Source organism: Falco naumanni, chromosome Z (genome assembly GCF_017639655.2).
Source record: "Falco naumanni isolate bFalNau1 chromosome Z, bFalNau1.pat, whole genome shotgun sequence".
Lineage (NCBI taxonomy): Eukaryota > Metazoa > Chordata > Aves > Falconiformes > Falconidae > Falco > Falco naumanni.
In genome coordinates, this window is record NC_054080.1 from 72,221,416 (window position 1) to 72,249,110 (window position 27,695).

Below are 27,695 nucleotides of genomic sequence, written 5' to 3' on the forward strand. Positions count from 1 at the left end.
TCACTGCATCCAGTCTAATCCAACTGTGCTATATATACCTACATAATAATTCACCTCTTCTCTAGGTGACGACAGCTGCATTCTCATGCATTCAAAATACCCCAGAAGTCTTCCAAAACTGCAATTTCGACTTTACAAACCCTTTTAGCTGGAAAGAACACGAGCTTATGCTTTAAGAAGCCATCAAAAGACTTACTGCTTTAACAGAGAAAAATAACTCAAAACATTTACATAAAGTTTGTTAGGAAATGTATTCAAGAAACATACTGCAGAAGCAATTACTGTCACATGTAAAATGGAAAACTGGTTTGCACTAGTGCACTAGCATGCAAATCCTAGTATGCATACAAATTACTATGCAAAGTTATGTGCACTGTGAGCAAAAAATCCACTCTAATTTAGTGTAATACAATGCATCTTTTACAGGTCTTAAGAGAATATTTTCCTTTTTCATGTTTATATATTTTCATATATATATATTCACATAACACACTTGTTGCTTCTTCCTCCTCCTCCCTCTATGTATGTTTAGCACTATGATAAAACAAATGGGTAAGCCTTATCACCTCTCCATACCTCAAGACAAACCACAAAGTTTAATGTCAGATTAATGAATAAACACAAAAATAATTATTTCTGAAAACTTATAAAAAATTTCAATATTTACTGTTAAGTCTAAACCTCCAGAAAATTCCTTTAAAATGTCTGATAAAGAAATTAGTTATTAAAAATTCAAATTTTAAAACTCAAATTATTGGTTTAATGTTTTATTTTTATATATGTGTGTGATTTAACAAGTTTATAAATAAAAATAATTACTTAATATTATTGAATATTAGATTAAGTGTATGGTTACATTAATTACATAAACATAAAACAAATCCACTAGTTTTCTTAGAAATCCAGTAAATGAAAATTATACATTTCCTTAGATTGCTTAAATCCTCATTAGAAGCATTTTTCTCAAATAATTTGTTTCATTTTTCTTCCCTTTCTTTCCACCCACTCCACACACCCCCCACACCCCAAAAAATAAATTCTGAGGAATGCTGTGAGTGAGAATTCTATTAACTAGCTGACAGGGATATATTTAAAAAAAAAAAAAAAAAAAAAAAAAAAAAAAAGACATTCTATGATTATTTTCTCATTGAAGCCTAAGTCATGGCCCAAACTGAAGAGGATAAACAACAGCAGTATTTTTTTTAATGGCCAAGGAATAGGGGGAAAGGATTTGGGGAGAGAGTCAGGGTTATTCATGGCCAGAAAACAAATTCCATAAAAAAAGATCTTCAATCAAGCAGCACATAGAAGCAGTTGAACTTGTGTTGGAAGTTGAGGTTACTTAAAAATAAAAATATTTAGAACAAAGAAATGATAGCTCAGAGTTGGACAGTGGTTCTTTAAAAGAAAGTTAAGGAGCAATATGGGAGGTGAAACCTAGAAAAGATACAAAGACAAGGAAGAACAAGGTTTCAAGAAATTAAGAATGATATATAAAAGCCACTTAGAGATTCAAGGAGAATGAAGGAGACCTGTATTCAGCTACAAAGAAGTCTTAGAAGTTTCAGCAATAACATTCTCTTTGAAATCCATGACCAAATAAAGTTCTCAACTAGACCTATGCCTAGACTAGAAAGGGCTAACCTAGAAGATCTCCTCCAACAATGGCAAAGAGTATATTTAACAAAAAGGAAGAAGAAAACAAGACCACAATTGAGTCAAATAGAGCCGAGCCATGTTTTGGTTATTACAAGGAAGTTAAGAGGCAGTCCTAAAACACACTCAATTATAATTAAGAAAAGAGCTAGACTAAAATAATACATTAAGAGAAAGAATTAGCTTCATGAACTTTTGTTGACAGTATGTATTTGTTAACTTATTTCATAGACTGGCTCACTTCTAGAAAAACAAATAGTGTTGAAAATGTGTTATCACTTACTGTTTTTGTCCCATGTTGGAGTGTAATTTCATGAGAATCTGGAATTTTCTTGACAGGGTTCTAGAAAAAAAAAAAAAAAGAAAGAAAATAGTACTATGACAGAAACAAACAAAACAAACATGCACCCAATACCACAGTATATATTAAAGAAAGAAAGGTTTCCCTCACACCAGCCGTAACCTAAGAAGGAGAAAGCACGGGGAAGTCACAAAAAAAGAGTGATTCCAGATTTTTATTTTCATGGATATACCCCTAAAAAGATAAGGAATAATTGTTAAAAAATTATGAGACTACCTTAACAAAGAACACAAACAGGGAAAGATTTCTTGGTTTTCCTCTTTAGCAATCATCAACATTTTCTTTGCTTCTCAATCGCCAATATCTGACAATCTTGATTTCTGATTTAGTCAATCCATCGTTATTATACAATGTCTTTTCAAATAAAAAGGACCCTACGAAGTTAACAAAATTAATGAAAGAATACAGAAATTCACTACAGGAACTGTTACCTATGTAGTTTATTAAGATTGTGGACTGACTTCTGACTTCCACTTGTGCCATTATCTCCAGCTTTCATGGGTCTTCACAGCTGTCACATCAATGGCAGCCATAACATAGTTAATGTAATTCAGGGAATTTCATTTGATAGCAACATACAGGTCAAAGGTCTAAAAAAAAAAAATCTAACACATCACACTAACATTTGTAACACAAATATGAAAAGAGTTAACTTACATAGAAAGAAATGTATTGGAAGTACTCAAGTTTTACTTTGATTCACAGAAGTAGCCTATCTTTTGTTATGGGTGATGGCAGTACAAATTTTGGAAGATGTTTGTTTCCTTTTCGCACTTCCATTTTTTATGGAATGTGCTTAGACAGCATATATAGGCAGCAGCAAGGTTCTACAAAGGTCATAGGAATCGTTCTCCTCAAAATGCTGATTTGTCTAGTAGTACCTGAAGTTTCCTAACACAGACATAATTATATTTTTGATGCTTGATATCTTTGTTATAATTTTCTGTTGCTTAAGTATGATTTAAAAATAATTTTTAGGCACACTTTATATTTCATGTTATACCTCTTTCCTTATCCACCTCTGCCATTTCCTTCCCTTTTTTTCCATGCTTGCCACAAAAAGTCCCTATAACATCAGGCTGATCTTCCTTCATACTCATTTTATCATGCAGTTTTACCAGCTTTATTTCTCTGATAAAACTCAAAACTTCATTATCTTTGATTTAGCCAAACCAAACCCTTCTAAAATTAATTCTTGCCACTAACAGCTCTACTAATAGCTAACAACAACTCCCAAAACAAACGTACCATTTCTTTCCCTTTCCACACATGTATATACAGAGATAAGCCAGCAGAAGACTCATGACCAGTGCTTTCACATTCACACAGTATGCACACCCTCGACAGCCACAGGTGTTTCAAGGGGAGCTTGAGTATTAGCATGAAAATCATATACGCACCTAAGCCAGAAAATATTTATGGGACTATGGTCCATGGTAAGTCTGAAAATATATGTATTGGGTCTGGCTGACATGAAGTTACTTTTCCCCACAGCAGCCCCCATAGTGCTGTGCTTTGTATTGGCAGCTAGAAAGGTGCTGATAACACACCAGTGTTTCAGCTACTGCTGAGCAGTGCTCCAGCAGCAAGGCCTTCCAACATTCAGATTTAATACATATCCAATACATATATCCAAGTCTCTTCCAACATTGCTCCCTCACCAGTAGGCTGGGGGTGGGCAAAATCTTGGGAGAGGACACAGCCAGGACAGCTGACCCAAACTGACTGAAAGGATATTCCCTACCATATGACATCTGCTCAGCAATAAAAAGCTAAGAGAAAAGAGGAGAAGCGGGCCGGGGGGCTCATCATAATGTTTGTCTTCCGCAGCCACCACTACCATGTACTGAAGCCCTGCTTCCAGGGAAGCGGCTGGACATTGCCTGCTGATGGGAAGTAGAGAATAAATCTTTTGTTTTCCTGCAGCCTTTCCTTTTGCTTTACTAAACTGCCTTCATCTTGACCCATAAGGGGTTTTTTCCATCTTATTTTCTCTCCCACTGTGTTACCGAGGAAGGAAGTGATAGAGCAGCTTGCTGGGCACCTCGCAGCCAGCCAATGTCAAACCACCATACCGTAACAGTAAAGGTTTACAAATATCTATACATGACATTGTCAAAGCTATAGCCCACATGGTATTAACAGACACTCCCACAGACTCAGTAGTTTACAAGCTGAGAAGCAGGTGTAACCCAAAATTGCCAACTGAAGCTGTGATTATGAAAATGAGTTTATTGTTCAATTGACACTATAAAGCATCTGGACAAAGGTATAACTTTAATACAAATTAAGTTTCCCATGTCTCATGAATCCCTGTGCTATAAATTGGTATTTACTGTTCTCCAGATGCAAAAAACTACTCGACAGCCGCTACCTGTACTTGCCATTGAAGTACATTCCATAGAAACAGAGACATGAAAAGAAACAGACATCTTCCAAGATTCATACTGCCACCACCCATAACAGAAGATATACTACTTCTTCAAAAGCTTTCACAGAAACAATTTCTTGCTGTAAGGAGAAACAGCATTTTGCTCATTGTTACCTTAATCACTGCAGGGCTGCTTATTTTGTATTCCAGTCCACTTACTGGAGCATTACACGGTTGCTCATTTCACGTACCTTACCACAAAGGTAGGTATTGTGTGTCTATACTGCATCAGCAGTGGATTTAATTTTGAAAGAGTATCTTAATTACTTTAAGAGTTCTTCCAATAATTTAAACAAAAAAAAAAAGAATTAAAAAAATGTGCTAGAACAAACTTACATGAGTTTAATTGCTAGCTCCTCCAGTTGACAATACTAAAATCCCTCTTTAATTAAAGAGTGAACCACTCATAGAAAACATTTTTGCTTACAGCACACTCATGTTGAACACTGCTTTGGCTACTTATCTTTAATGGAGAACAGTGGATAGGAATATATTCTGCCACCTGATAAATCACGCAGCCTGAGCCCAAAATCTGGACATTTGGTGAGTGCTAGCAGTGCTACACTCTGCAGTGTCCAGGGGATGCCTGACAGTTAAAGTAACTGTTTAGACTATTCAAAACAAAAAATTAAGATGATAACGTCCAGGAACATATCTTGGCATAACATATTCCAATCACCAAAACATTTACAAAAAACCCAAGGTGAGTTATTAAAATAGAATAAGCATGAACTTCCTAAATGACTGAATATGCTATAAATACTCTAACCTGCTACAACAGATGCCTATATGCTCACAGAAAAATCAGATGTAACTACCACTTTTATTACATTCCAAAGAATAAGGGATGCCATAAAATACTTTTTCGTGCTCTCATAGGAAAATACAGTTAATACATTTTATGACAGCTTTAAACAACAGGATCCTATGTATACTGGAATATTAGTGTAAGTCTGAAAAACCAAAAAGGTAGTTTGCCCAAAGTGTACCAGCACTTCCAGGTCTTCCCGGTTGTTGCTTGGATTTCAGCTGTTAAGTTTACACAAATTGATTTTAATATTTCAATAATGCTGGTCTAGAAAATTTGTATGGTAACTATACGAGATTAAAACTTAGGATTTTGTTGTTTTTTCTTTCCCCCACCCCCCTTCTTCTTAAACTGTATGAGGAAAAGACAGTATGTTAGAATACTCTTTCAGCAGAAACAAAGGAAAACCGTTTTGGTGTTGACATACCTCCTATGATTTTTACAAAAATTCACAATTCTCTGGCTTACAAAGATTAATATATATTAAATCTGAAATAATGCATACTAGGAGTTTGTAGTTTCTCTCAAAAATGGAAAGTCTTACCTTTTTTAATTTCTGCAAAGGGACACTGTAAGTCAGAAATCACATCTGCAGTTTGCAGTTATGTTTTTTCATGGAATTCCAGCCCTAGCTGACTGTTAAGTTCCTGTGCCTGACAACACTCTTCTAGTCACTGCGCCACTGCCCCTAAATACTGTGGGTTTGGTTTTTTCTTGTTCCTTTTGGGAGCTTCCTTACCCTCAAGTAATACTCAGAAAATAATGCCACTAGAAACCAAAGGCTGAAGCTAGGTCAGAGTCTCCCAAGACCTCTTGAGAAAAAGCAAAGACAAAACCAAAAAAAAAAAAATCAAAAAAAAAATCAAACAAACCAATGATGCAGGTCAAATCAGACACGTGAAAGAATAGACCCAAGAAGGGAAAAATAGTTAAAAAACTGGATTTCTACATTCTGCAAAATATCCTTCAGTATCCATGGGATTGTGAACATGGGCGATAATCATCACTGGGACTTGGCAGAAGACAGAGAGATACAAGAGTTGGGAAAAGAAAGGGCTGGTAAACTGAAGATTTGGCTTGGGGAGAATGTTAGGTCCTATAAAAGTAATAAAAAAAACCCCAAACAGTATCAGAGAGAGGCATTTACAACTAAAAAATACTTCAATCTTTGCCATCTGTTAGCCTTTCTAACAGACTGACCACCCAGAAGTCATTTCAGAATGACCATTATTAGATCCATTCACAGACTGAAACGTAGAAAAGCAAAGATTATGAAAAACAAAATTTAAGTTCCACAATGACATATTCTGATGATCTCACATTTATTTTTACACACCAGGCCCTTAAATGGTAGCTTTCCTGGGCACCCACACAAGACTACAATTTAACAGAGGAAACAATACTATTTTTTCCCTCTGTGCTTGCAATTGTCCCTAGATTCCAGTACAGAGGCTCTTGCCTTCCTTGAGGATTTCATTCATTGCCCTGGAAGAAAATGCTACCTTCCTTTTCTGGATAGCTCCTGTGTTCTTAGAGCTTTCCCAGAATGCTGACTTGCTGGAGACTTGAAGAGACTTCTCACTTGTGGGAGCAGAGCTATGGTACAGCACAAAGAAAAACTATGCAAAAGTACAAGTGGTTAAACTAAAGGTAAGCACCTTCCCTCTCTTGAGCAGAAGAGGCTGAAGTTGGCTTGGCTGCTTCTTACTTTAAATACCTTATGTCCTAGAAGACTAAAAAATGTCTTCTGCTGCAAGCATGAACACTCACACCCTGATCTTTTGGGTCTCGTTTCATGCACTCAACATGGAAGACTCTGTCTGTTCACAGGCAGGAGTGAAGAGAAGGTGGCAAGAACTACACTTCACAGAGACTTCTCAGTTTCTGGTGAAACTGCAGGTTTCACAGAACAGATTTAACAGAGGTGGTCTGACACATATTATTGCTGCCTTACTAGAAGACAGATGGAATGACTGGGTTCCTAACGAACAGCAGGAATAGCTGGTGGGAGGGGGACAACAAACCCTAGCACCTAATGGTGATAGAATTACCTTCACCTACTTAAACTGCAGCAATTCAGACACCCAAATGAAGGACTCCCTGCAGAAAAACGCGTTTTAATCATTCAAATCCCAGGCCTTCTGTAAATTAAGAAAAAAGAAATTTCTATTTTCAAGCATTTTGTTTAAATATGTCATGTTCATGTTTACTTTTATGATTTTTTTAAAGCCTCCTCTCTTCCCCACCAAAATCACTGTATTGCATGGAAAAGCAAACACCACACTGTTAGGGGGTGAGGTTGGGGGGAGCAGGAAAATCTGAGAGCCTTTGAAAGGCTTTTGTTTTAGACATTAGCACACAGACTGACATACTGCTAAAATCTTCCTTGAGACCAGACAGTAACAATTTTCTGCATCATTCTTCTCCAACAAAGAGTTCAAAGTAATAAGCGTGGTTAAAAAAAAAAAACAAAGAAAAAAAAGAGTACTCAGGACTGACAGTAGTTAAAAGGAGAAATGTAGTGTATCCTAATAAAAATGTCCATGCTGTAAATTATGCAACATATTGAAAGAAAAAGCTTGTAAGAGATTTTAAGAATAAAACAAATCGGCAGACAAGCCATTAACAATCACAACAGAAAAGATGCAATTTCTGACATAGTAATTCCCAAAGCAGAGTTACACCACTACAAGCTCCTCAGTTTAGACAGATACAATACCCCAGAAAAGCACTGAATTGTGCAGCTAGAACAGCACCACAGAAACCCAGTCCAGCTGCTGCAGTATGTAGGCACAAAAGTATGCTACTACCAATAGCGGAAGGCTATAAACTATTTTTATTTTATAAGTTACAACAAAAAAGCAAATCATGCTTGTTGTTGTTTGCCAATTTCTGTATCTAATGTGTTCAGTTTTACAGGTCCAAGTAGTCTCTCTCAAGTTATCGCCAGAATGGTTCTCTTCCAATGGGAAAGAAGCTGCAGAAGTCCATCAGACTTCATAGAGTGACACTTGGCACAACCTCTATGTTATTGCAGTTAAGTTCAGAGCCACAAAAATGCATTTTTCCTTCCTACCTCACAACCAGTTTTGATAGTTGTCGCATCCATGTAAGTAAATGAAATCAAGCGACTATTCTATGATGATGAACAGAGATAACTGAATCTTGTTCCATTCTTCAATATTGAATTTAAAACACTACTAGAAGAAAGATAAAAGGGTGTGGGGAGGGGAGTATTTCACAGATCTGGAAGAAAACATGCCTCATTCCTCTGTTCAAACTTGAAAAACGTTTTAAGCTGTTAGGCACCCAGCTGAATTTTCCATGACAGCACTGAAAGCTCGAGACAGTAGTAAGAGTTTCAATTGATTTTTTTCTGTTCCTTTTTAAACTTGTTTTGTAAACACACACTGATGTTCATGTTTTGTTCCACAAGTCACTCCTCATGCACTGATTAAAACCCTATTACTTGTAAAATGGGCAGGTTTTCCAACTCATGATTTTTTGTTACTTTCCTCCATAACTCACACTGAAAAATAAATATCTAAGATATACACTAAGGTTACACAACAGTACACGCACAGAAAGATAGAGTATGAAAAACTACAATGTAGGTGATGGGTAAGTTGCTGTTTTACAGCAACAGAAAAATAGAAAAGTTTTTGTACTTACAGGAGCGCATTATCCACCAACTTGCAGGCAGAAGGAAGCATCCAGATTTGAAAGGACATTTCAACAACTTTTAATTTCCTCTCTTTTAGATGTTAGAGTTGACAGATGTATTCTGATGCAAACTTGCATGTTATTAAACTCAGTTTGGCCCATATTCATATAATCTGAGTTTCTCAATGTGATGCATCTAAATATGGAAAACACTTACTTCAGATTTCCTATACAGCCTTTAAAAAGAGACAAATACCTCCAGAAGAATCAGTGTATGAAAAAACTAAATCATATGGAGACCTCTCCTCTTCATGAATTATTCAGGGAGTGCTAGGCAACTAAACTCCTAACCTAGATGCCTTCACTAGGTTGGAGGAATCAGGGCCTACATGTGCATGTTCTAAAGTTTTTGCCAAAAGAAGATAAAGAAACAGGGAAGTATTATGGAAAACAGGAGGATACATGCAAACACTGATATGAATCACCTTGGCTGATATTCCTTTGGAACACTCACAATACCTGTTACTCATGGAAAAACATTGATAATATGACAAATGCAGAAAACATACAAAATTAACAAATATTGCAAGGGCCCTACAAAATACTATCTATCCCAATAGAAGTGTTACCTTTATTTTGGCTAACACTCAAAACAGCACAGAACTTATGTCTTGATTTCAAGTACAGGAAGACTACGGAGATGTTACTCTTTCCTTTATTGAGCTAAATTACATTACTCCAGGGTACATTCAAGAATTAAGGAGGTGCTTAAGTAGATGAACTTCCTTTCCAATGCCTACAAGAAGTAAATTTATTTATTCAATACAGATATGGTACTGTGTCTAGCTTCTCTCAACATCATCTAATTCACAGCCTCATGAAATTTTTTCTTATGATCTGAACCAGAGTGTTTTGTCAGGTTTAACCAGCAAGGGAAAAGACCTTAGATTAAATCTTCATTCCAACACATGACTGCCTAAAAATAATAAATTTGTAATGTTATTACAGGTCAAATACAACATACTTTATTAGATGATGGGTCAAATGGTAATTCAGAGACTGTTCCCAGACACAACAGGTAACATGAATTACACCTCTTCCCTTTCAAGCCACTTACCAGCATGCCCCCCTTTTGAAAAGACTCCAATAGCTTAACAATCTAGAAAAGGTACTGCAATTAAAAGTCTCAACATGGTTTCCCAATATCTTTTTTAGATATAAACATCATACTGCTAAAGTACAGCAAAAGGCCTATCTGATCTGTCTCCCGGGAGACAGTTTTAGACAGATTTCAGGAGGTTACTATTTTTCACCTAGATTTTAGAATCTCATTCAGATAATTTCTGAATTTATAACAAGCCCTTAATTTATGAAGTCATAGTTCATATTAATATTTATGACCTGGGAATTGTTCTCACAATTTATACCACAGAAATTCTCTTGAGGCTTTTCTAAAGCAAGTTGTAATCACTGATAAAACTGATTTAAATCTAAAATTGCCTGCACTCATTCATGTTTCCTTCGCAGTTTCCGAGACACCTATTTACTTAAACTGACCTTTTTGGTGATATTTCAGGTATCTTACATTCTGCTCACATAACTACCTACCTATTTAATCTTTATCATCTCAGTTTCAAATGTGTATAAATATTAATACTTCATATGTGCTAAAACAGTATGCACAACTGCCACATACCACCAAAAAGCACCCACACTCAGTGAAGACACAGTTTTACTAGAGCAGCAGGATATACAAAATTACTACCTACAATGAAAAAAATCACAAACATTTTCAGTCAGGCATATCCTTTAAGGTTATACTTATAAGAGTATTTCATTTTAACGTAGAGGAAAACTTCTATTTACTCTGGAACAGTAAAATAACACACACAACCACAGATCAGCTGACAATGAGAAAAAACAAACGAAACATGCAACAACTTTGCTCTGAAAATTCTGCTCAGCCTGGCAGATAACCAAAGAATAGCTTAATTCTGAAATCAGAAAGGGAAAATAATTGCGAACTTTCAACTCTTTGGAGTTTAAGTGCCAAATACTTAGTTCAGACCCAAACAGGCCTCACTTATGCATCCATCTATTTCACATCCAGCTTGATAAGAATTTCTGTACCACACAGATTCCATGTGGAACTTCTACCAGAGGGAATATGGCCTAAAAGACACAAATGAATGAATCCAAGAACACAACACATGGTGCAGGACCAAACTAAACCTAACTTTCATTAATGCACCACTTTCAGCTCCTATCCAGTTCCCTTAATTATTTATATTAAATTCCCTGTAAAATATCCTTTATCTAAACTCTACAGATACTTCATCATCATCACCTTTTGCAAAACTCCAGGGGAAAAAAGAAGTGTGAAAGAGACACAGGAAGAATTCTCTCTTCCAAGAGAAAGCATGAAAACCAAGATTGCACTAAGAATTCCAGAAGCAGTATCCTACCTTTTGATAATTACAACACTCTCATTGGTTTTCGGTCATTAAAATAGCTTTACTCTTCTCCACACTTACCTTCTGTCTTAAATAAAATTATTTATGAAGCATTTTAGAATTTAGAAACCAATACATGTACAAAGTTTAACATTTTTTGCAAAAAAATGCCTCCCCTTTACTTAAAGGTCAGTGATACTATTCAGCCTTTGTCATGCACAGGGCAAAAGGCAGTTGTAGTTACACACACATCTATGGACATACATTAAAATAATATATGCAGCAGAGTAGGTATTACTGTTTCGTCTGCAAGTTTCATAAGCAGTGGAATTAAGTCCATCAGCAACGCTATACTCTTAATTTTGGACTCATCAAAACTTGAAAAACCAACGCAACCAACAGAGGTTCAATATTTGGCATTGCTGTCTAAAACAGACACGAAGATTACTACAACTGAAATAAAATGCATTTTTCCTCTTGTCAAAAGAGCCTGATGATCACTTTAAGACTAGTGATCATGTTAGCATAGAATTTGATAAACATCAAGGCAATACAAGAACCTCTATACCAGTATAAGAATGAAACCTTGTTAGTGAGCTATCTTTGTTAAATTGTACACGTTCTAATGACCAAAATTAAAGCAATACACCATTGGTGTAGACCAAGCCTTAACCTTTGACTTTGTGCAATTTATTTCATTCCCACATATCCCAGTTTCCTCATCTGAAAAATTTGAATAAATAATATTTATCGTAAGGAATCTGCTACAAGGTTTTACTCAAATTCCTAAGGGATCTTGTTATTCTTAGCAAACACACTACAGTCAGCAAAACTAAACAATCACATCTCTAGAGAGAGTCGTCCACAGACTACGCTTTTCAACAGTTCACCAACTGTGACTGTAAAAAGGTGTTCACACAAATGTTTACTCCAGGATCTTGAGAGACACAAAGTTACGCATACCATCCCACTTAGTGACAAATATTCTAGTTGTCTAATTAGGATAAGAAATTAAAACTGTGAAGGGGGTGGAATTCATCAGCTAGTCATGCAAAGATGATCTACAACCACAGGGTGAAGGTAGGGCAGGTGGGGGTTAAAAATTACAGCATGTCTAAGTTACTGCAGGAAGGAAGGACAATTTCCTATCTAGCTCCCACAGCTGGTTCCAATTCTATTACTGTTTCGATTACTAATTCTCCCATGCCACCCATAAATTACCTTCAAAACATTAACATTTAAGCTGTCTTATAGCAGCACAATTTTATGTAATGTGACTTTAACTATGCATCTGGAAAGAGGAAAAGATACATTTATATTGTACACATGAGGTCCATGCTTGGAAAAAACACACCTTTATAAACTCTTCACTCAGGTATATTCCTTTAACTAAAGCTTACGCCAAAAGAAGGTAGTGTGTTATGGCGAGATGATGTATCTCATACTGTTAAAACTGTTGTAATACCCAATGACACAACAAATTAATTTTCAAAATGTGCAGGGCAAACAGCAAACACTAGGTTAAAAACTACAGCCAGCGTGAATATCTTGGTTTCACTTTTAATCATAAACCCCATAATTTTTAAATTGTTCCCAAGCATTATAAAACATGCTTATTTTATATGCATTATGTATGTCTTAGTATCTACAAATGTTGAGACCCCTTCAGCAAACCATATCAAAAACCTGACATCTACAAATGTGATGTAGTCTGAAAATTCCAAATTATTACAACTAAACAGAGTACTGCTGATTTCTACACAGCAATTAAACAACTACTATTCAGTACTGCTCAGCTGTGGATTATACAAGAACAGATGAAAGACCTCAACACATTTTGCAGTGGAATGATGCCCACATCAAATCCAACACTTATTATAGTCATTCCTCAAGGGGTCTGAGGTATAAAAGCATACAGAAGCAAGGCTTTCACTTTTTTACTCAGGCTAAGATAAAGATCCATTGTCTAGACAATACACAAAATTTCAGCTGGGTGAATGGAGAAAGACGACAAAAACTGAAGAACATCATACTTACTGAAATGCCTAATTTCACAGATTTTTTACTGATATTATGCTAAGAGCTTGTATATTTCTGTTATTCAGTAACTGTTAGAAAATGCAGAACATTAGATACATTCTATGAGGATCTTTCCTTAATTATTCTATAGGCTTACTGACTCTCCACAAGGATCTACTCCATACTATACAAAGATTACTTAAACTACCAAAAAAGTCTTCCTTTTACAACCTAAAATTTCAGTTCTGATTATATGATTCAAATTAAGGCACTATTACTCATGAACATAGTAACCTTGTTAATCTAGCTGAGATGGATTAACAGCAACATTCACGTTCAACTTGGTCGTGACAGTTAATGTATTTTTAATACAGACTTACATAGTACAAATTTGACAATTTTGGATGTTCAAAACGTTCTATGATTACTTACTTTTGGAGTCAAGAAAGAAAAACATAGCCCATAGATAGAAGGAACTCCAGATTTCAGACTGCCTATCTACTACATGATTTTCAGTAAGACAACTGCTTGCGTGTCTACATATCACAACTTTAAATGAGATAAGTCCCATCTTGCAGGAGTGCTGCGATGATACATTAACAAGAACAGTAGATCTGTTCGCACATTTGAGCTGTTCAGATTCTACCAAGCCAAAAGCCATTATTAATGTCTATTATTAATACAGAATTACAGAATCGTTTGGGTTGGAAGGGACCTTTAAAGACCACCTAGTCCAGGCACCCCACAATCAGCAGGGACATCTTCAGCTAGATCACATTAATCAAAGCCCTGTCCGCCCTGACCTTGAATGTTTCCAGGGATGAGGCATCAACAACCTCTCTGGGCAACCTGTTCCAGAGTTTCACTATCCTCATCCTAACAACAACAACAAAAAATTGTCTTCTTAACATCTGGTCTTAATCTACCCTCTTTTAGTTTCAAGCCATGACCCCTTGTTCTGTCACTATGGGCCCTACTAAAAAGTCTGTCCCCAGCTTTCTCATAAGCCCCCTTTAAGAACTGAAAGGCTGCAGTAAGGTCTCCCCAGAGCCTTCTTTTCTCCAGGCTGAACGACCCCAACTCTCAGCCTGTCCTCACGGGAGAGGTGCTCCAGCGCTGTGATCATCTTTGTGTCCCTCCTGTGGACCCACTCCAACAGGTCCGAGTCTTCCCTGCGCTGAGGGCTGCAGAGCTGGATGCAGTACCCCTGTGGGGTCCCACCAGAGCGGAGCAGAGGGGCACAGTCACCTCCCTCGCCCTGCTGGCCACGCTGCCTTTGGTGCAGCCCAGGGTACGGTCGGCTTTCTGGGCTGCGAGTGGGCATTGCTGGGCCACGTCCAGCTTTTCACTCACTAGTAACCCCCAGTCCTTCCCTACAGGACTGCCCCAGCCTGTACTGATGGCCAGGGTTGTCCCAGCCCAGGTGCGGGACCTTGCACTTGGCCTTGTTGAACCTCATGAGGTTCCCATGGGCCCACTTCTCAAGCCTGTCCCCCTGAAAGGTATTTGATCCCTCAGATACGTCATACTTCGAGGATACCCTAAGTCACTTACAAGCTCATTTAACAAAGTTAAAACAAACAAACCAAACAAAAAAACCCAAACAAACAAACAAAAAAAAAAGCCCACACCAGAAAAAAAGCTTTCTGTGTAATGCTCATATGCTCATATTAGAAGTGAAATCTTGCAATTGTTGAGAAAATAGATCTGCGGTATTTCATATCTCCTGTTGACTGACTGGTGACGTTACCAGGGAATGCATGATTCTGTAACTACTGCTTCCATAAATAAGCAAGCTAAAAAAAAAAACTCCAGCAGACCTTCCCCTGTAATGCATAGGTCCAACTTTCTACTCTATCAAAAGAGAAACAAAGGTATAAAATAAGCCAAGAATGAGCATGAGAGAAGCAGAGAGCTTATAAACACTTACTGACTTTCCACAGGAAAAGCTGAAGTGGTGGGAAGGAATGTATAACCCATAAAGTAATCTGAATCAAATGCAGTCCAAGAATTTTTGCTCAGATTTGTTCAAATTCCCTGCCACGGACATTTTCCAGACAACTAATACGGAAGCCAAAACAAGGATTCCTAATTTTGCATAGTTTGCTGAGCTTGGGCAGAATTTAACTCACATTTTGTTCTGTAGGCCTGAATTCTTCACATTGGCCTCGTGTTTGATATCCACCTTGGTCCATGATCCATGAAGTGATATGCTTTAGTATTTCAGCACCATTACTCTGTTTACAGATAAAGTGCAAAGTGCAGATCACTTGAAGGCACTTTTATGTGTTTGCTTTTTAATTTCACCTTGACTTCTGTATCATACATTCAGACACTCTGGATTCTCACTTCACCTGGCTACCACAGGTAACATCCAATCTGAGACAGCAAAAAGGGACCTCTGAATAGAGAATGATGGCATCCTCTTGCCTTCAGGTTTCTCTCATGAGATCCTGACAATCCACTACAGACAGGGAGAAACGCCTCCCAGAATACTCTATTTAGGTGAAGCCTCCCTTCATAAACCAATTATTTCAGAGCCCACCGTATAGGGCAATTATTAAAAATGGGAAAACCCTGACAGTGATGGTAACCCACTCCTACCTGTGAACCACTTGCCCCTGGAATTTCAGAGTAATACCAAAATAACAAAACAGAGAAAGCAAAAGAATCCTCCTCTTAAAACACAAGTCATCAGTTTCACACAAACATGTACAAAAATTATTGAACCCTACCATAAGCTCTTTACGTACTCTCAAATCCTCACAGCGTGGAACACAGGTGAGGGAACAAACTAGCAAGAGTGAGCAAATGCATATAAATAGATTTTTGCAGTTGGCTGTGGGTATCAAGAGCTTAAAAGTATCTATTAATACTGAGAGGCACAGGGTAGATACACATTGCACTGTCAACATTTTGCACAATAGGGGAATGGGGGAGTTCCGGCTAAGACACTAGATTTTTTTTTTTAAAAAGCTTAGATATCCGCTCTGAGGTGACAATTACTGTTCAAGTGATAGGCTTGTTTACAAACTTGCACTTAAAGAACTTGAAGAACTCAAATAACCCATAAGCCACATTGTGAACTGCATGCAATTTAACCTATCCACCCCAGTGAAAGACATGAGATGACCTCCTCAGAACTTGTAATTACAACAAGGTATCATATGTTAAGCCTAACGTTTACACAGTAAGCCCTCCTCACTGTAAAAGTGCCAAGCTGAGAGATTATTGTCGGTGTGCCTCCGAGCTTCTCCTCCGTGCCTTTTCAGCAAAAACAATGGCCCAGAGCTAAGTCAGGCAGTGTATTATCAGCAGTTACCATACAGTGTTTTCAAAATGCCTAAGAAATACGGAGCTAGGTTGTTTTCTTTGATGAGAGATGCATGGTTACAGATTGATGATAAATTAAATATTATTTACTCATTTCAAATAAAAATATTCTGCACACTTAGGTGTTTGGATTTTTATATTGGCTCCTGGCCTGCAAGGCATATATCCTAACAAAGAAAGCCTAAAACTACCAAGAATCTTTCTTTTAGATTAACTGTGCCTCAATCACTCACAATTTAATTTAACTGCAAAAACTGCAATACATAAAACAGCTTTGAACCAAAATCAGTTATTAGCAACTTCTCCTACTCAAATCAGTTCTGAAAGCGAGCCAACTGCACTAACGGTTATGCAACCATCAGAGAAAACATAGCTTAAAGATACTTTCTTCCTTATATATACATTAGGTTTAAAATGCACCAAAGAAAAATTGTATCACTAACTACTATTCCAAAAAGGTGAACAAACAGGAAGTGCCAGCGGTTGCCTCCTTCTTACTATACTCAGAAAGCAAGTAGGTTTGATACATACATAACCACCAGAAGGAAACATGAATCTTTGCAGTTCTGCATTGTCATTATTTTTTCTCTCCATACGTTTCAGACTAATGCTTAAAAGTAATACCAACTCTTCTGACACTTCCCTCCCTCACAAACAGCACAAGATCCACACACTCACTGTTCTTAACCCCACTGACTCACTGTACTGTTAATTTTTTTTTCATATTATTGATTCTTACCTGCCTAATTCACTTCTGTATCATTTAACTGTTGTGTGTGATCTGTATTATGCAAGGTCTGCTATCACAAATCTAACTGTATACAGTACTTTAAGATGCAGACAGACACAGAATTTTCTCCTGAATCAGCCAGACAGGTTAGGTAATTTCTATGAGCTACCCACTTCAACTTGGTCGCAGAGTCCATCATGAGGTTACTCCCTAAAAGCATCAGACAGGGTTGCAGCTTCCATTACTTCGTATAGTATGACACAACTCCCAAGAGGTGAGCTAATGCAAACTGCATTAAACTACACAGAATTAGACTACAGCTGACAACTATTATTTTTTGACAGGACAGAACTAGTTTTCATAACTATCGTGTGATTTGGGCAGATGCTAATTTAAAATAGCATTATAAATAGTATAGTTATAACTAATTTAGATGTAGTGACATTCATCTTACTCTGGGGAGTTAATATTTTTGCTGAAAATGCAGTGAATTAGTTGACTACCGTTCATTCTGCATTCAAACACTGATTGCAGTTTCTTATTTGCACTATAAGACTTTGGAAAATCACATAAAACTACCATTGAGCTTTCTCAAAAATTCACTGCCTATTCAATATATTGTAATTGTCTTCCCTACAAAAAGTATTTTATAGACAGCAACTGGACTAAGCCTAGTACTAATTAAAATTGTATCTGTTAAATGCAGAAACTTTATTACTATTACTTACAAGCTTGCACTATGACAATAAAAATATAAGCATTTACCTGATATTTTAAAAACCTATTTGTCAGAGATTCCTTTTTGGAAAAGAGAAATGTGACATGGTAGAGATAGCACTGAAATATGACAGCAGAGGTAGGGATACAAACAAGAGGGGGACACAGAAGACCAACAGGATGCCTGATACCTACAAGGCACTGTAGGAAGAAATACCGATTACGACATACCACAGGTCTGTTGCAAAGAAAAAACAAAACCAACCTCAAAAGCCCCAAAACAACTGGCTGCCCTCACCAAAGAATGGCCACGTAAGGCACCATTTAATCACAGAACAGAACAACTCTGACTGTGAAAAGGAAGGTAATAAATTCCAGGCTAAAACAAATGAAATCATTAGAACAAGTTACTATATCATTGACAGAAAAGATCCATGCCAGAATTTTTACACTGTTTTCTACTGAGGTATACTGAGAGGTTTACTCTGGCATCATTATTTCTATAATTTAATTTTGGATAATACACACATTTCTATCCACTGAAATCAGTCACAAAACTACTGCACACTTCTACATGACCCAACATTTCACCTCGTGCACCTGCATACCAACGTATATCACCTAAATGAGGTAGGGAAAACCTGAGGAAAAGTAAACATACAAAGAATACATAAGTGATATAAAAAAGCAGCTAGTTTACATCTTGTCCAGAATTTTAGTATTTTCCACAGGAAAAGTTAATAGATTTAAAAACATATGTACTTTTTAGATGATCTTAAGATACAGAATGCTCAAAGACCAAGACTTAAAACTGTAGAATAAGAAAGGGTTATCTTTAAAATTATTTGGCATTCTGTGTCACAGAGGTCTTGTGAAATAGGTATGTGCAGTTTGCAGACACTGAGGGTGATTAAGTTTATTTTTTCTTCTAAATTTCCATTCCTGATATTTTCGGTACTTGGCAGAAAAAGGTGATAATACAATGAATGTATTTGAAAAAGGAATGTCACGGAAAAGTGTGTTTATTTTTGTATTTAAGACAAAAGCCATTATGTCATGACATTCTCTTTGCAAAGAAACATTAACTGACTCTTTGTACTGAAAAAGGTTACCAATCTGGTAGCACCGAAAGCCAGCTGATCTCTACAGATGTGGTTACAGCCTGGTATGTTAAGTTTGCTTTCTTTGCAGAGAAACACTGTTCCAAGACATCTTAAGTAATAGGTTGGACAGAAAAAGGCAGATAAATCTCTATAAATCCAGTTGATGCACAAAACTTGTTAAACTATTGACCTGAGAAAGAAACAGTAATTATCCTAACAGCCATGATTCCTCTCAACTCCATCTATATTTTAAGTGAAGCCTAGCAAGTTCTTGATATATATATAGATCTACATTACATTGTATCTTGAGCAAAATGCTGAAAGACTCTAGTCTAAAAATTGGCTGAAGAATTGTTTCAAGTGCCATAATTGTTGCTATTCAGATGTAGTTCAAAAGTTTAAGAATTAATCACTGTTTTCCCCTTCTACTTAGAATATTCAAAATATGAAGAATGAAAGTATACCTTTCAAAATATGGCAAATTCATCTCGAAGACTAACACTGACATGATTTGCCTTTTTAACTGAACTGCCTGCATCAGTCATCACATTTATAGTTTATTTTTTGAATGAAATCTGATATTTTACTCTTAATTTGGCTCTTTCGGTCCTGTCAACCCAGCAATTTTACAAAATTTCCTTTGCCTACACATGTGTAGTACAACCGCAGTATCTGCAAGCAAGACATTTATTCAACCTGCAGTAAAGGCAGACTTCCAAGTAGACCCTGCAATGAAGGCTCAATAACACCCAGAAAACACGTCACCCATTTTTGGCGGCTGTCTTTGGAGGCAATGACTAACAGCAAAATAAGCTGGCAACCTCTGCATTTTCCAAGAAAGCTGAAGTCTTTTATTACTTTAATTTCTGCTATTTCAAAACAGGCATGAACCAGCACAGTCCTACACTGAGGGGTCAAGGAGGCTTTAAGTCCTTCTAATTAACTTTGACTAATATGAAAATAATAAGTCACGGAACACAGCAGAAGCATACTGCCTACAGACTCCTTTTTACTGTGCTTGCATTTGTCCTGTGACAAGATTTTGCTTGCTCTGAAACTCTGGAGAATCAGCATTATAATTGTTTTTCACAAGACACAACAGGTAAAACTGAATATGATTAAAAAGTCTTAGTCACCTGGTTAAGCTTTGGAAAATAAGGGTGTCCTTGCCCGGCCCATGTTCCTCTGTTTTCTAATGTAGCACTGGATAAGATGTAGTCTGTGGGCCTGATCCATTTTACATGTGATCAATACAAAGTCACACACACGACATTACATATGTGCTTGTTATCACAGAGACTGACTACATTTTGGTGACAGCACAGATTTTTCTTTCTATTACAAGGAAAGATCTAAAGAATGAAGTATTTCAATATGCAGAATGTGTATGGTCTAACTCAATCAACAGATCTTTCATGCTTTGTTTAATAAATTGAAATAAAAAGAAATTTGACATGGGAAGTCTCTTGTTAAAAATTCAGGTCTATTTCCAACTCCTTTTAAAGATGTAAGCTGATGCATATATGTAACTTCTCCATCCTCCAATTAATAACTGATCTTCCAAAGCTGACAATCCCATTTTTCTAACAGGAGGGGAAAAAAACCCAAAACTGTAACACCAAGAAGTATTTTAATTTTTCTTTGTTTCCCTCTTTAAATAAGTATTAAGACCTATGGTTTAGCTATACCACCTGATAGGAACAGAACAGTTAACTCAAGTTAGAAGAGGCAGCCACTAATATAAAAATTATCATAATTCATAGGACATTGCATCTCTAATAAAGGTTCTCAGCTCTTTCTGACACCTGAATTAATCTACAAACACATACCATACAGTAAGTGATAGGGAAGTATCATCTATATTATTTGTGAAATCCTTGACTTAAAAAAAACAAGCTAAACTTTCTAGCATTTCCATGCAAACAACTCCCATATTAGTGAGAACTCTAGCTTCTGCTTTCATTCCAGATATGATTTGAATTATTTTAACTCTTCAAAACTTTTTTCCATGACAAAAATTTTAGTCATACATAGAAAAATAAGTTCTATTTTAATTTCTATAGATCTTTCAGAATTTATTTTCAGCATTCATACCCATTATTATACGAAAGATGACCTATAGGCCTCTGTACTGTAAAAGGGCCACCGTGATTGAGTCCAACCCTTATTTAAGACCTTGTGTTTCACCACACGAGAATGTACATGCGCTTACTGGAATGAATTCCATGCATCTAAATAATCCCAATCAAAATCTTTACATAGTACTATTTGCTCTAAAAACTAGCTCCAAGCTGGTTGCTAAAGAGAGCTGCAGAAAACACGCAAGACAAACAGAAGTTCCAGGAAAGCTGGTACATCTAAGATGTTTTCACTGCCCCCTAGTGCAATTTTGGCGAAGTTAAAAAAGAAAAAAACCCAACAAAACCAACTGATGTTAGCTGTCAATATTTGGGTTGAGGTGTATCAAAGAAAAAGGAAATATTTTTAAGTTAAACACTGGCTGCACCTCATGTGGACAAACTCACACTTGTGTGTCAGCTAGGTAGCCCATGCATAAACTCCAATGCAGACAAAACAGCAGAGAACAACCAACCTGCCCATGTCCCTGCAGCACCTCCCTTGGAGGCTAGCCTGTGCAGAGCTCGGTGCTGTCCCAAGCTGCCCAGAATGCAGAGCGTTTATTTTGGGAGTCCATCACTGCCCTCACAAACTGCTCAGTTCCACGAGCTCCTGTTTGCACCCTGAGAGGACATTTTGCTGCAAAATATCAAACATTTGATTTACTGAACACTTACTAGTAAATTCGTTAAGCCTGGAAATAAACATGGAAGTCAAATCATCTTTCTCCAAGTAGCAAATTATGTTTTGTCTCTGTCTTCTGTCTCATCTACAGTGTAAAAGCAAATACACAATGTTGGTAGTTACACTGATGATGCATACTCGGACCTGCTTACAAAACTGGAAATCTATGCCTGTAATCCCACTATAGTCAAGACAAGCATTTACATGGAAAAGAACCTCATCCTCCAACCTTAAATAATGAACCTGAGCTGCACAAGACAGCTATTCATTAGCTATTTGCATTAAGCCCTGTTTTAGAAAACTGAACAGAAAGCTCCTTATTCCTAATGCAAAAAGGGCCTGTCTAAACTATTACATTTGGTGGGGGGGAAGTAAAGGTTACATTACTTACTGCCTTTTTGCTATTCTTGCAACATGATGCTTGTGATACAAAAATAACTTTTACTTTATAGAAGTTTTACTTGAAAACAAAACACTACATCTAACTCACCCGAATTTTTAAACTACATTAGGGTCCTCATAGAAATAGATATAAGATCTTAATAAAGGCTTCTTTTTCACTTTTCTTCTATCTTACCTTTCCTTCTACCTTACCTTTCATTAAGTAGGTATTCTTTGAGACATTTCAAAAAGTTTTTCTACAAAAAACAGATCTAACATTGGTAATTTTCAAAATTAAAATACCTCTAGTAGAATAAAGCAATAAATAGTTTACAAAAAAGCAACAAGTACGCTCACTGGACTTCAACTGGGAGATTTAAAGATATTTCAATATCCTCAGGACTGGAACGTGAAAAGGGATGGTTAAGAAAAATTCATATGAATGATTCTTTATGATTCTTCAGTTCCTTTAGAGAAAGTGATCCTTTTGGTTTTTGAAAAGACTTCAGGAAAAAATTGTAACATACACCCGTAACATTTGGTTCTATGAACATTTATCAATCCTTAGTTACAACGATGTGTAGAACAAACATTTATAAATAGTAGACAAGGTAACTCAGCAAAATACTATTCAAGATTTTAATAAGAAAATAATTGTGTTAGGTATTAAAATCCAAAAAAAGATAAGCAGCAGTAAAGGAAGGAAGTTCACTATGATTGTTGTGCAATCTGGACAGTGTTAGCAACAGGTACATACAGTCCCTATATACTACTAAGTGCCCACCTGCAAATAAGAGATACCATTGCAGCAGTTGTAAAACATTACATGTGGTAGTCTCACATTCATAAAAATCCAAAGCCATCTTTCAAACAAACAGGAGACATTCCAAAAGTCAACAAAATTGCTCTCCAAGGATACCATTGGAGCAGCCTGAAGTTCCAACAGTTTGACATAAATCTTTTGTTAATCAAAAATCCTGTGAAGACCTGTTTTGGAAAGGAAATATAACTGCATGTCACCTACACTCTTCCTTCAAATATAGCCCTTTAAATTATTTTATCATCCCCACCATAAATATTTCACATACTTGTTATCATCCACCTTATCTTCCTCTTCATTCAAGCAACAGTTCTCTATACCTGGTTTTCTCATTGTTCTGTTTAGAGCATAAACAGCTTTTTGAAAAAGATAACATTCACTTGACAGATACGAAGAAAACCTGCTGTCTTCCATTTATATATTCCATACTGATACCAACAGTGTTGAATAATTTTCGTGTCACTGTTAGCTCCCTTTCCAAATTCAGAAATATTTTATGTATTCTAACACTGATACAGACAATATGCTATTTGTGCTTATGAAATTCCATTTGAAATGTGTTGCAATTGCCAAAAAAAGCATCATGTAAGAAGGTAACTAGTTACCACTTTCTTTTGACTGTGTAAGCGTTTCAGGTTCTCAAAGAATAAATTAATCTCGGTCTCTTCACTTCTAAAGACCCCGACTTCTACTGGAAGTAAAGAAAGTAGTATTTAGGATCAGATGTTCGTAAAGAAAGTAGTATTTAGGATCAGATGTTCATAAACCAGGGGTCCTCAAACTACGGCCCGCAGGCTGGATACGTCCCCCCAGGGTCCTCAATCTGGCCCCCCGTATTTACAGACCCCCCCCGCCGGGGGTTGGGGGGGAAACCAAGCAGCCGCAGATGGCTGCCTGCCACTGCATCCGCATGCCGGCCCCTGTTTAAACAGTTTGAGGACCCCTGTTCATAAACCATTGCATGCATGGAATTTCCTAACGTCTCCTACTACAAATTCTTGTTAAATAACACTGTATTGAAAGTACCGTCTTGTGACTGAGATACACACATTGAGCATGTGCTTAGAAAGAGTTAGAATTTTTTTTCTTAAGAGTTAGGTCACAGAATTGTACAGCCTCAAAGTTACCCATGCCTCAGACATACCTGGCAGAAAAACAACAAAAATCCACTCTCCCTCTAAGAACAGTAGAGGGCATAGCTTCCATAAAATCTTCTGGCTCTAAAGAAACCAAGGGGTCTCAGGACAGACAAGCATGAAGACCGCACAATTCAAGCGTGGGAGCTCCACAGCCACAGTGTATTTGGCTCAGAGATGAAGATCGCTTTGCATCACTCTTAGCAGTTCTCTTTCCAAATACAGAAGCTGTACCTGCAGCTCCTAAAGCAGCTTTCCACAGGCTCCATCACATCAGGCTGACCTGATAAAGCATCTCTAAAGGAACTAGAAAAAACAGGACATAAGAAGATCTCTAATCTTTGTTTCAAAGGACAGTAGTAACAATAAGTATGTTCTATATCACATTTTATTCAATATTACTAAAGTCACCTCTCAAATTTGTAAGTATCTTGCAGTAAAACATGTATATACATGTTGGAAGAAGGGTTCGCCGGAGTCAAGAAGACGCTCAATATGAGTTATGCACCTTGCTCAACTTTATTAGTTTCTAACACTACTTATATAGAACCGATACACATGCATATTCGTAAAGCAGAAATATAATTGGTTAGTAGCCTCTAAACATGCGCGGTTCTCACACCCCTAATTATCATGACTAAAATAAGCATTCTATCCATGTAGCTAATTGAGTTGCTGTGCTTCAGCCTTGTAGTTTGTTACTCCCTATATTCCCATATCACTCCCCATCTTTCTTGGCCCTGCACCTGCTTTCCCAGCAGCTGCAGCTTGTTACAGCCACGGCCTGTTGGCACAACATAATTACTTGGTCTCAGGATTCAAGAATAGCTCAAGGCTACCTTCTTGTTAACTTCCGCACAGCAACTTCAGTACAATTCTGATTACAGGCCTATTCTGATACCAGGCCTGGATTGTGCAGATCTTCAGAGATTCTAAGGCCACGCTTCTGCAGCCATTCTTCTACATATACATACGTATATATGCCTACTGATACCTTCACAAATTATTTCTAGAAACAAACTCATAGGATTAAGTATCCATATGTAGAGGGAACATTCTAAAACTTCTCATATTACTAATTAAAACGATATCATGTCACCAAAAAAGCATGGTGTGATTTATAGCAGAGAAGTCTTGGCCTTACCATGCTCTGCAGGATTGATAAATAGATAGTGTAAATACATTCATTTTCTCTGGGTGCAACTGCAAACCACAAACCCTGGAGCATCAGGTTGGAGAGGAGAGGAGCAAGTTCCCCATGCCTTTTTATGAAAGGCAAACATTCCCTAAGGGAATGACCCTGTTAGCTTCCTCTTCTACATTGTCCATATGATGCTCTCAAGTCTCCTATGTTAAGTATTCATCCCCTTCCAGCTTCTAACTGACTCTCTCACATTGAACTTCGTTATACAAAATTTAGAGGTTGATTTTGTTTTCTTTCAATTTTTGCCAAGCTTGAAAATCCTTTCAAACTTGCTTTTGAGATAATCTTTCTCAGTCTTTGCAACACCAGTAACAACATCAATGATCCTTAACAAAAATTCTATTACTTGTTCCAAGTTTAATACAAGATATACTTTCCTGATTTTTACAGCAGAAATACTGTCATGACTTAAGAACATACTATGCATATATATGACAAAAGTATTTTCCTCCTGATTATTTGGGAAGGTAACAATCAAAAGGAAATGTAAAGCAACGGTAATTGCTACTTATTTTTCATCAACCAATCAATGACCGGAAGTAGTTCAAAAGTAATGCCTCTGACGCTCAAACCCATACTTTTCTGTCACTATTGCACACACAAAAATTGCTTTGTTCAGCTTACTTCACTTTTTCTTTTTTAGACAAGATGAAACGTGACTGGGTAAGTAAGACTCAGCAGTTACCAGGATAGACAATCCTTAGCCTAAAATGTTGTAACTCCTTAATACAACTACAAATTCCCATAACATTTATTTATTTTTACACCAGGATGATTTTTAGCCTGGTACCATAGCCAAATTCTAACTGAAGCAATTACAGGCTACTTGAATTCTCCATGTATATCATCATGAAATGGCTTTCTTCCTTTCTGTGCAAACGAGTGTTCCTGGTATGTCCTGTTAAGCTTCTGCAAAAATTTAATAAGTGTCTCAAAATAATTTTAAAACTTGGAATATGGCTACACTATCATTTTGGAAATATGCCAAAATCTGAGTACAGCCTTGAGGAGGCCCAAGGCTGTACTTGTTTCAGGGACATAATTACAACATGATTAGTATCCCTTTGGAACTGCAAGGAGAAACGATTCTTCTTTAGAGTAGAGAACTAACTGCAGCTAAGGTCCAGACAGAAGATAAAGCCTTGCAAGTGCATCTGGTAAATTCTTCCAACAACCACTCCTATACGTGTTGCTTCAAGTGAGGAAAAGTGTCACAAGACGCTAGGACTCTGTTAAGTTCTATTAAAGATCTCAGCACATTTTCTAATGACATGTAGAAAAGAACATTAATAAATACACTGTTACTAATGTATTTTAATAGGTGTCATCCATTACCTTGAAAAAATGCTTATGTCCTAGATTTAAAGCTGTCCACCTACCAGCTCTGACATGACTGCTTTGACTAGAGTCCTGTCCCCCTCCAACCAGATTTTGTTCTGGTTGCACAAGCACCCAGTCCATCCTCCCAAGGCAAAAAAGTTGGAAAAGACTACTCATCTCCCAACCTCAAAATTTACCACATTAAATACTGCCCTTGTTAAGAATCTGCTTTCTGAAAAACAAGCCATTTCCTCTTTTAAAACATCCCTGCTTGGAAACAAAGATTTTCTTGAAGTTTTCCACAAAGGCGTACTTTTTGGCATAGAAAACAAACCTGAAAAGCTTCAGACTACAAGAGACACTGCCTCCTCACTCCCCCTCGCAGTTTACAACTGTGGAAAAAAAACAGCACTGGAAATCCAACAAGGTTTTTACACCATTAGGACAAAGAGCACTACAGAAAAGCACAGATCACAACTCAGACAACTCTTATTTTCCTTACTCCCCAAATTAATGCAAGTCTTTCATGTAAAAAGGAAAACTATAATGACAGGAAACTATCAGAGGGAATTGATACCAAGTGTACCTACTGTCCTTAAAATATACTCAATACAGCAGTATTCCTTACACTACTACAAAACAAGCACTGCAAAGTATCTATGTAAGTACTTATAAGCATATTGTGCCTTGCTAAGAACCAACACTTCTGGCATAAATTTTACTAAATTAAGTTATTATATTTTAAAGGTAACTACCTT

At 36.9% G+C, this 27,695-nt stretch overlaps 1 protein-coding gene across 1 annotated transcript in view; it reads right to left on the bottom strand.

Moving 5' to 3' along the window:
- WDR70 (WD repeat domain 70) overlaps nucleotides 1-27,695 on the bottom strand; it is a 138,353-nt gene that overhangs the window by 98,707 nt on the left and 11,951 nt on the right. Inside the window, exon 6 of the mRNA XM_040580297.1 lies at nucleotides 1,940-1,999. Coding sequence (XP_040436231.1) covers nucleotides 1,940-1,999 — 60 coding nt within the window. The remainder of the gene's footprint in view (nucleotides 1-1,939; nucleotides 2,000-27,695) is intronic.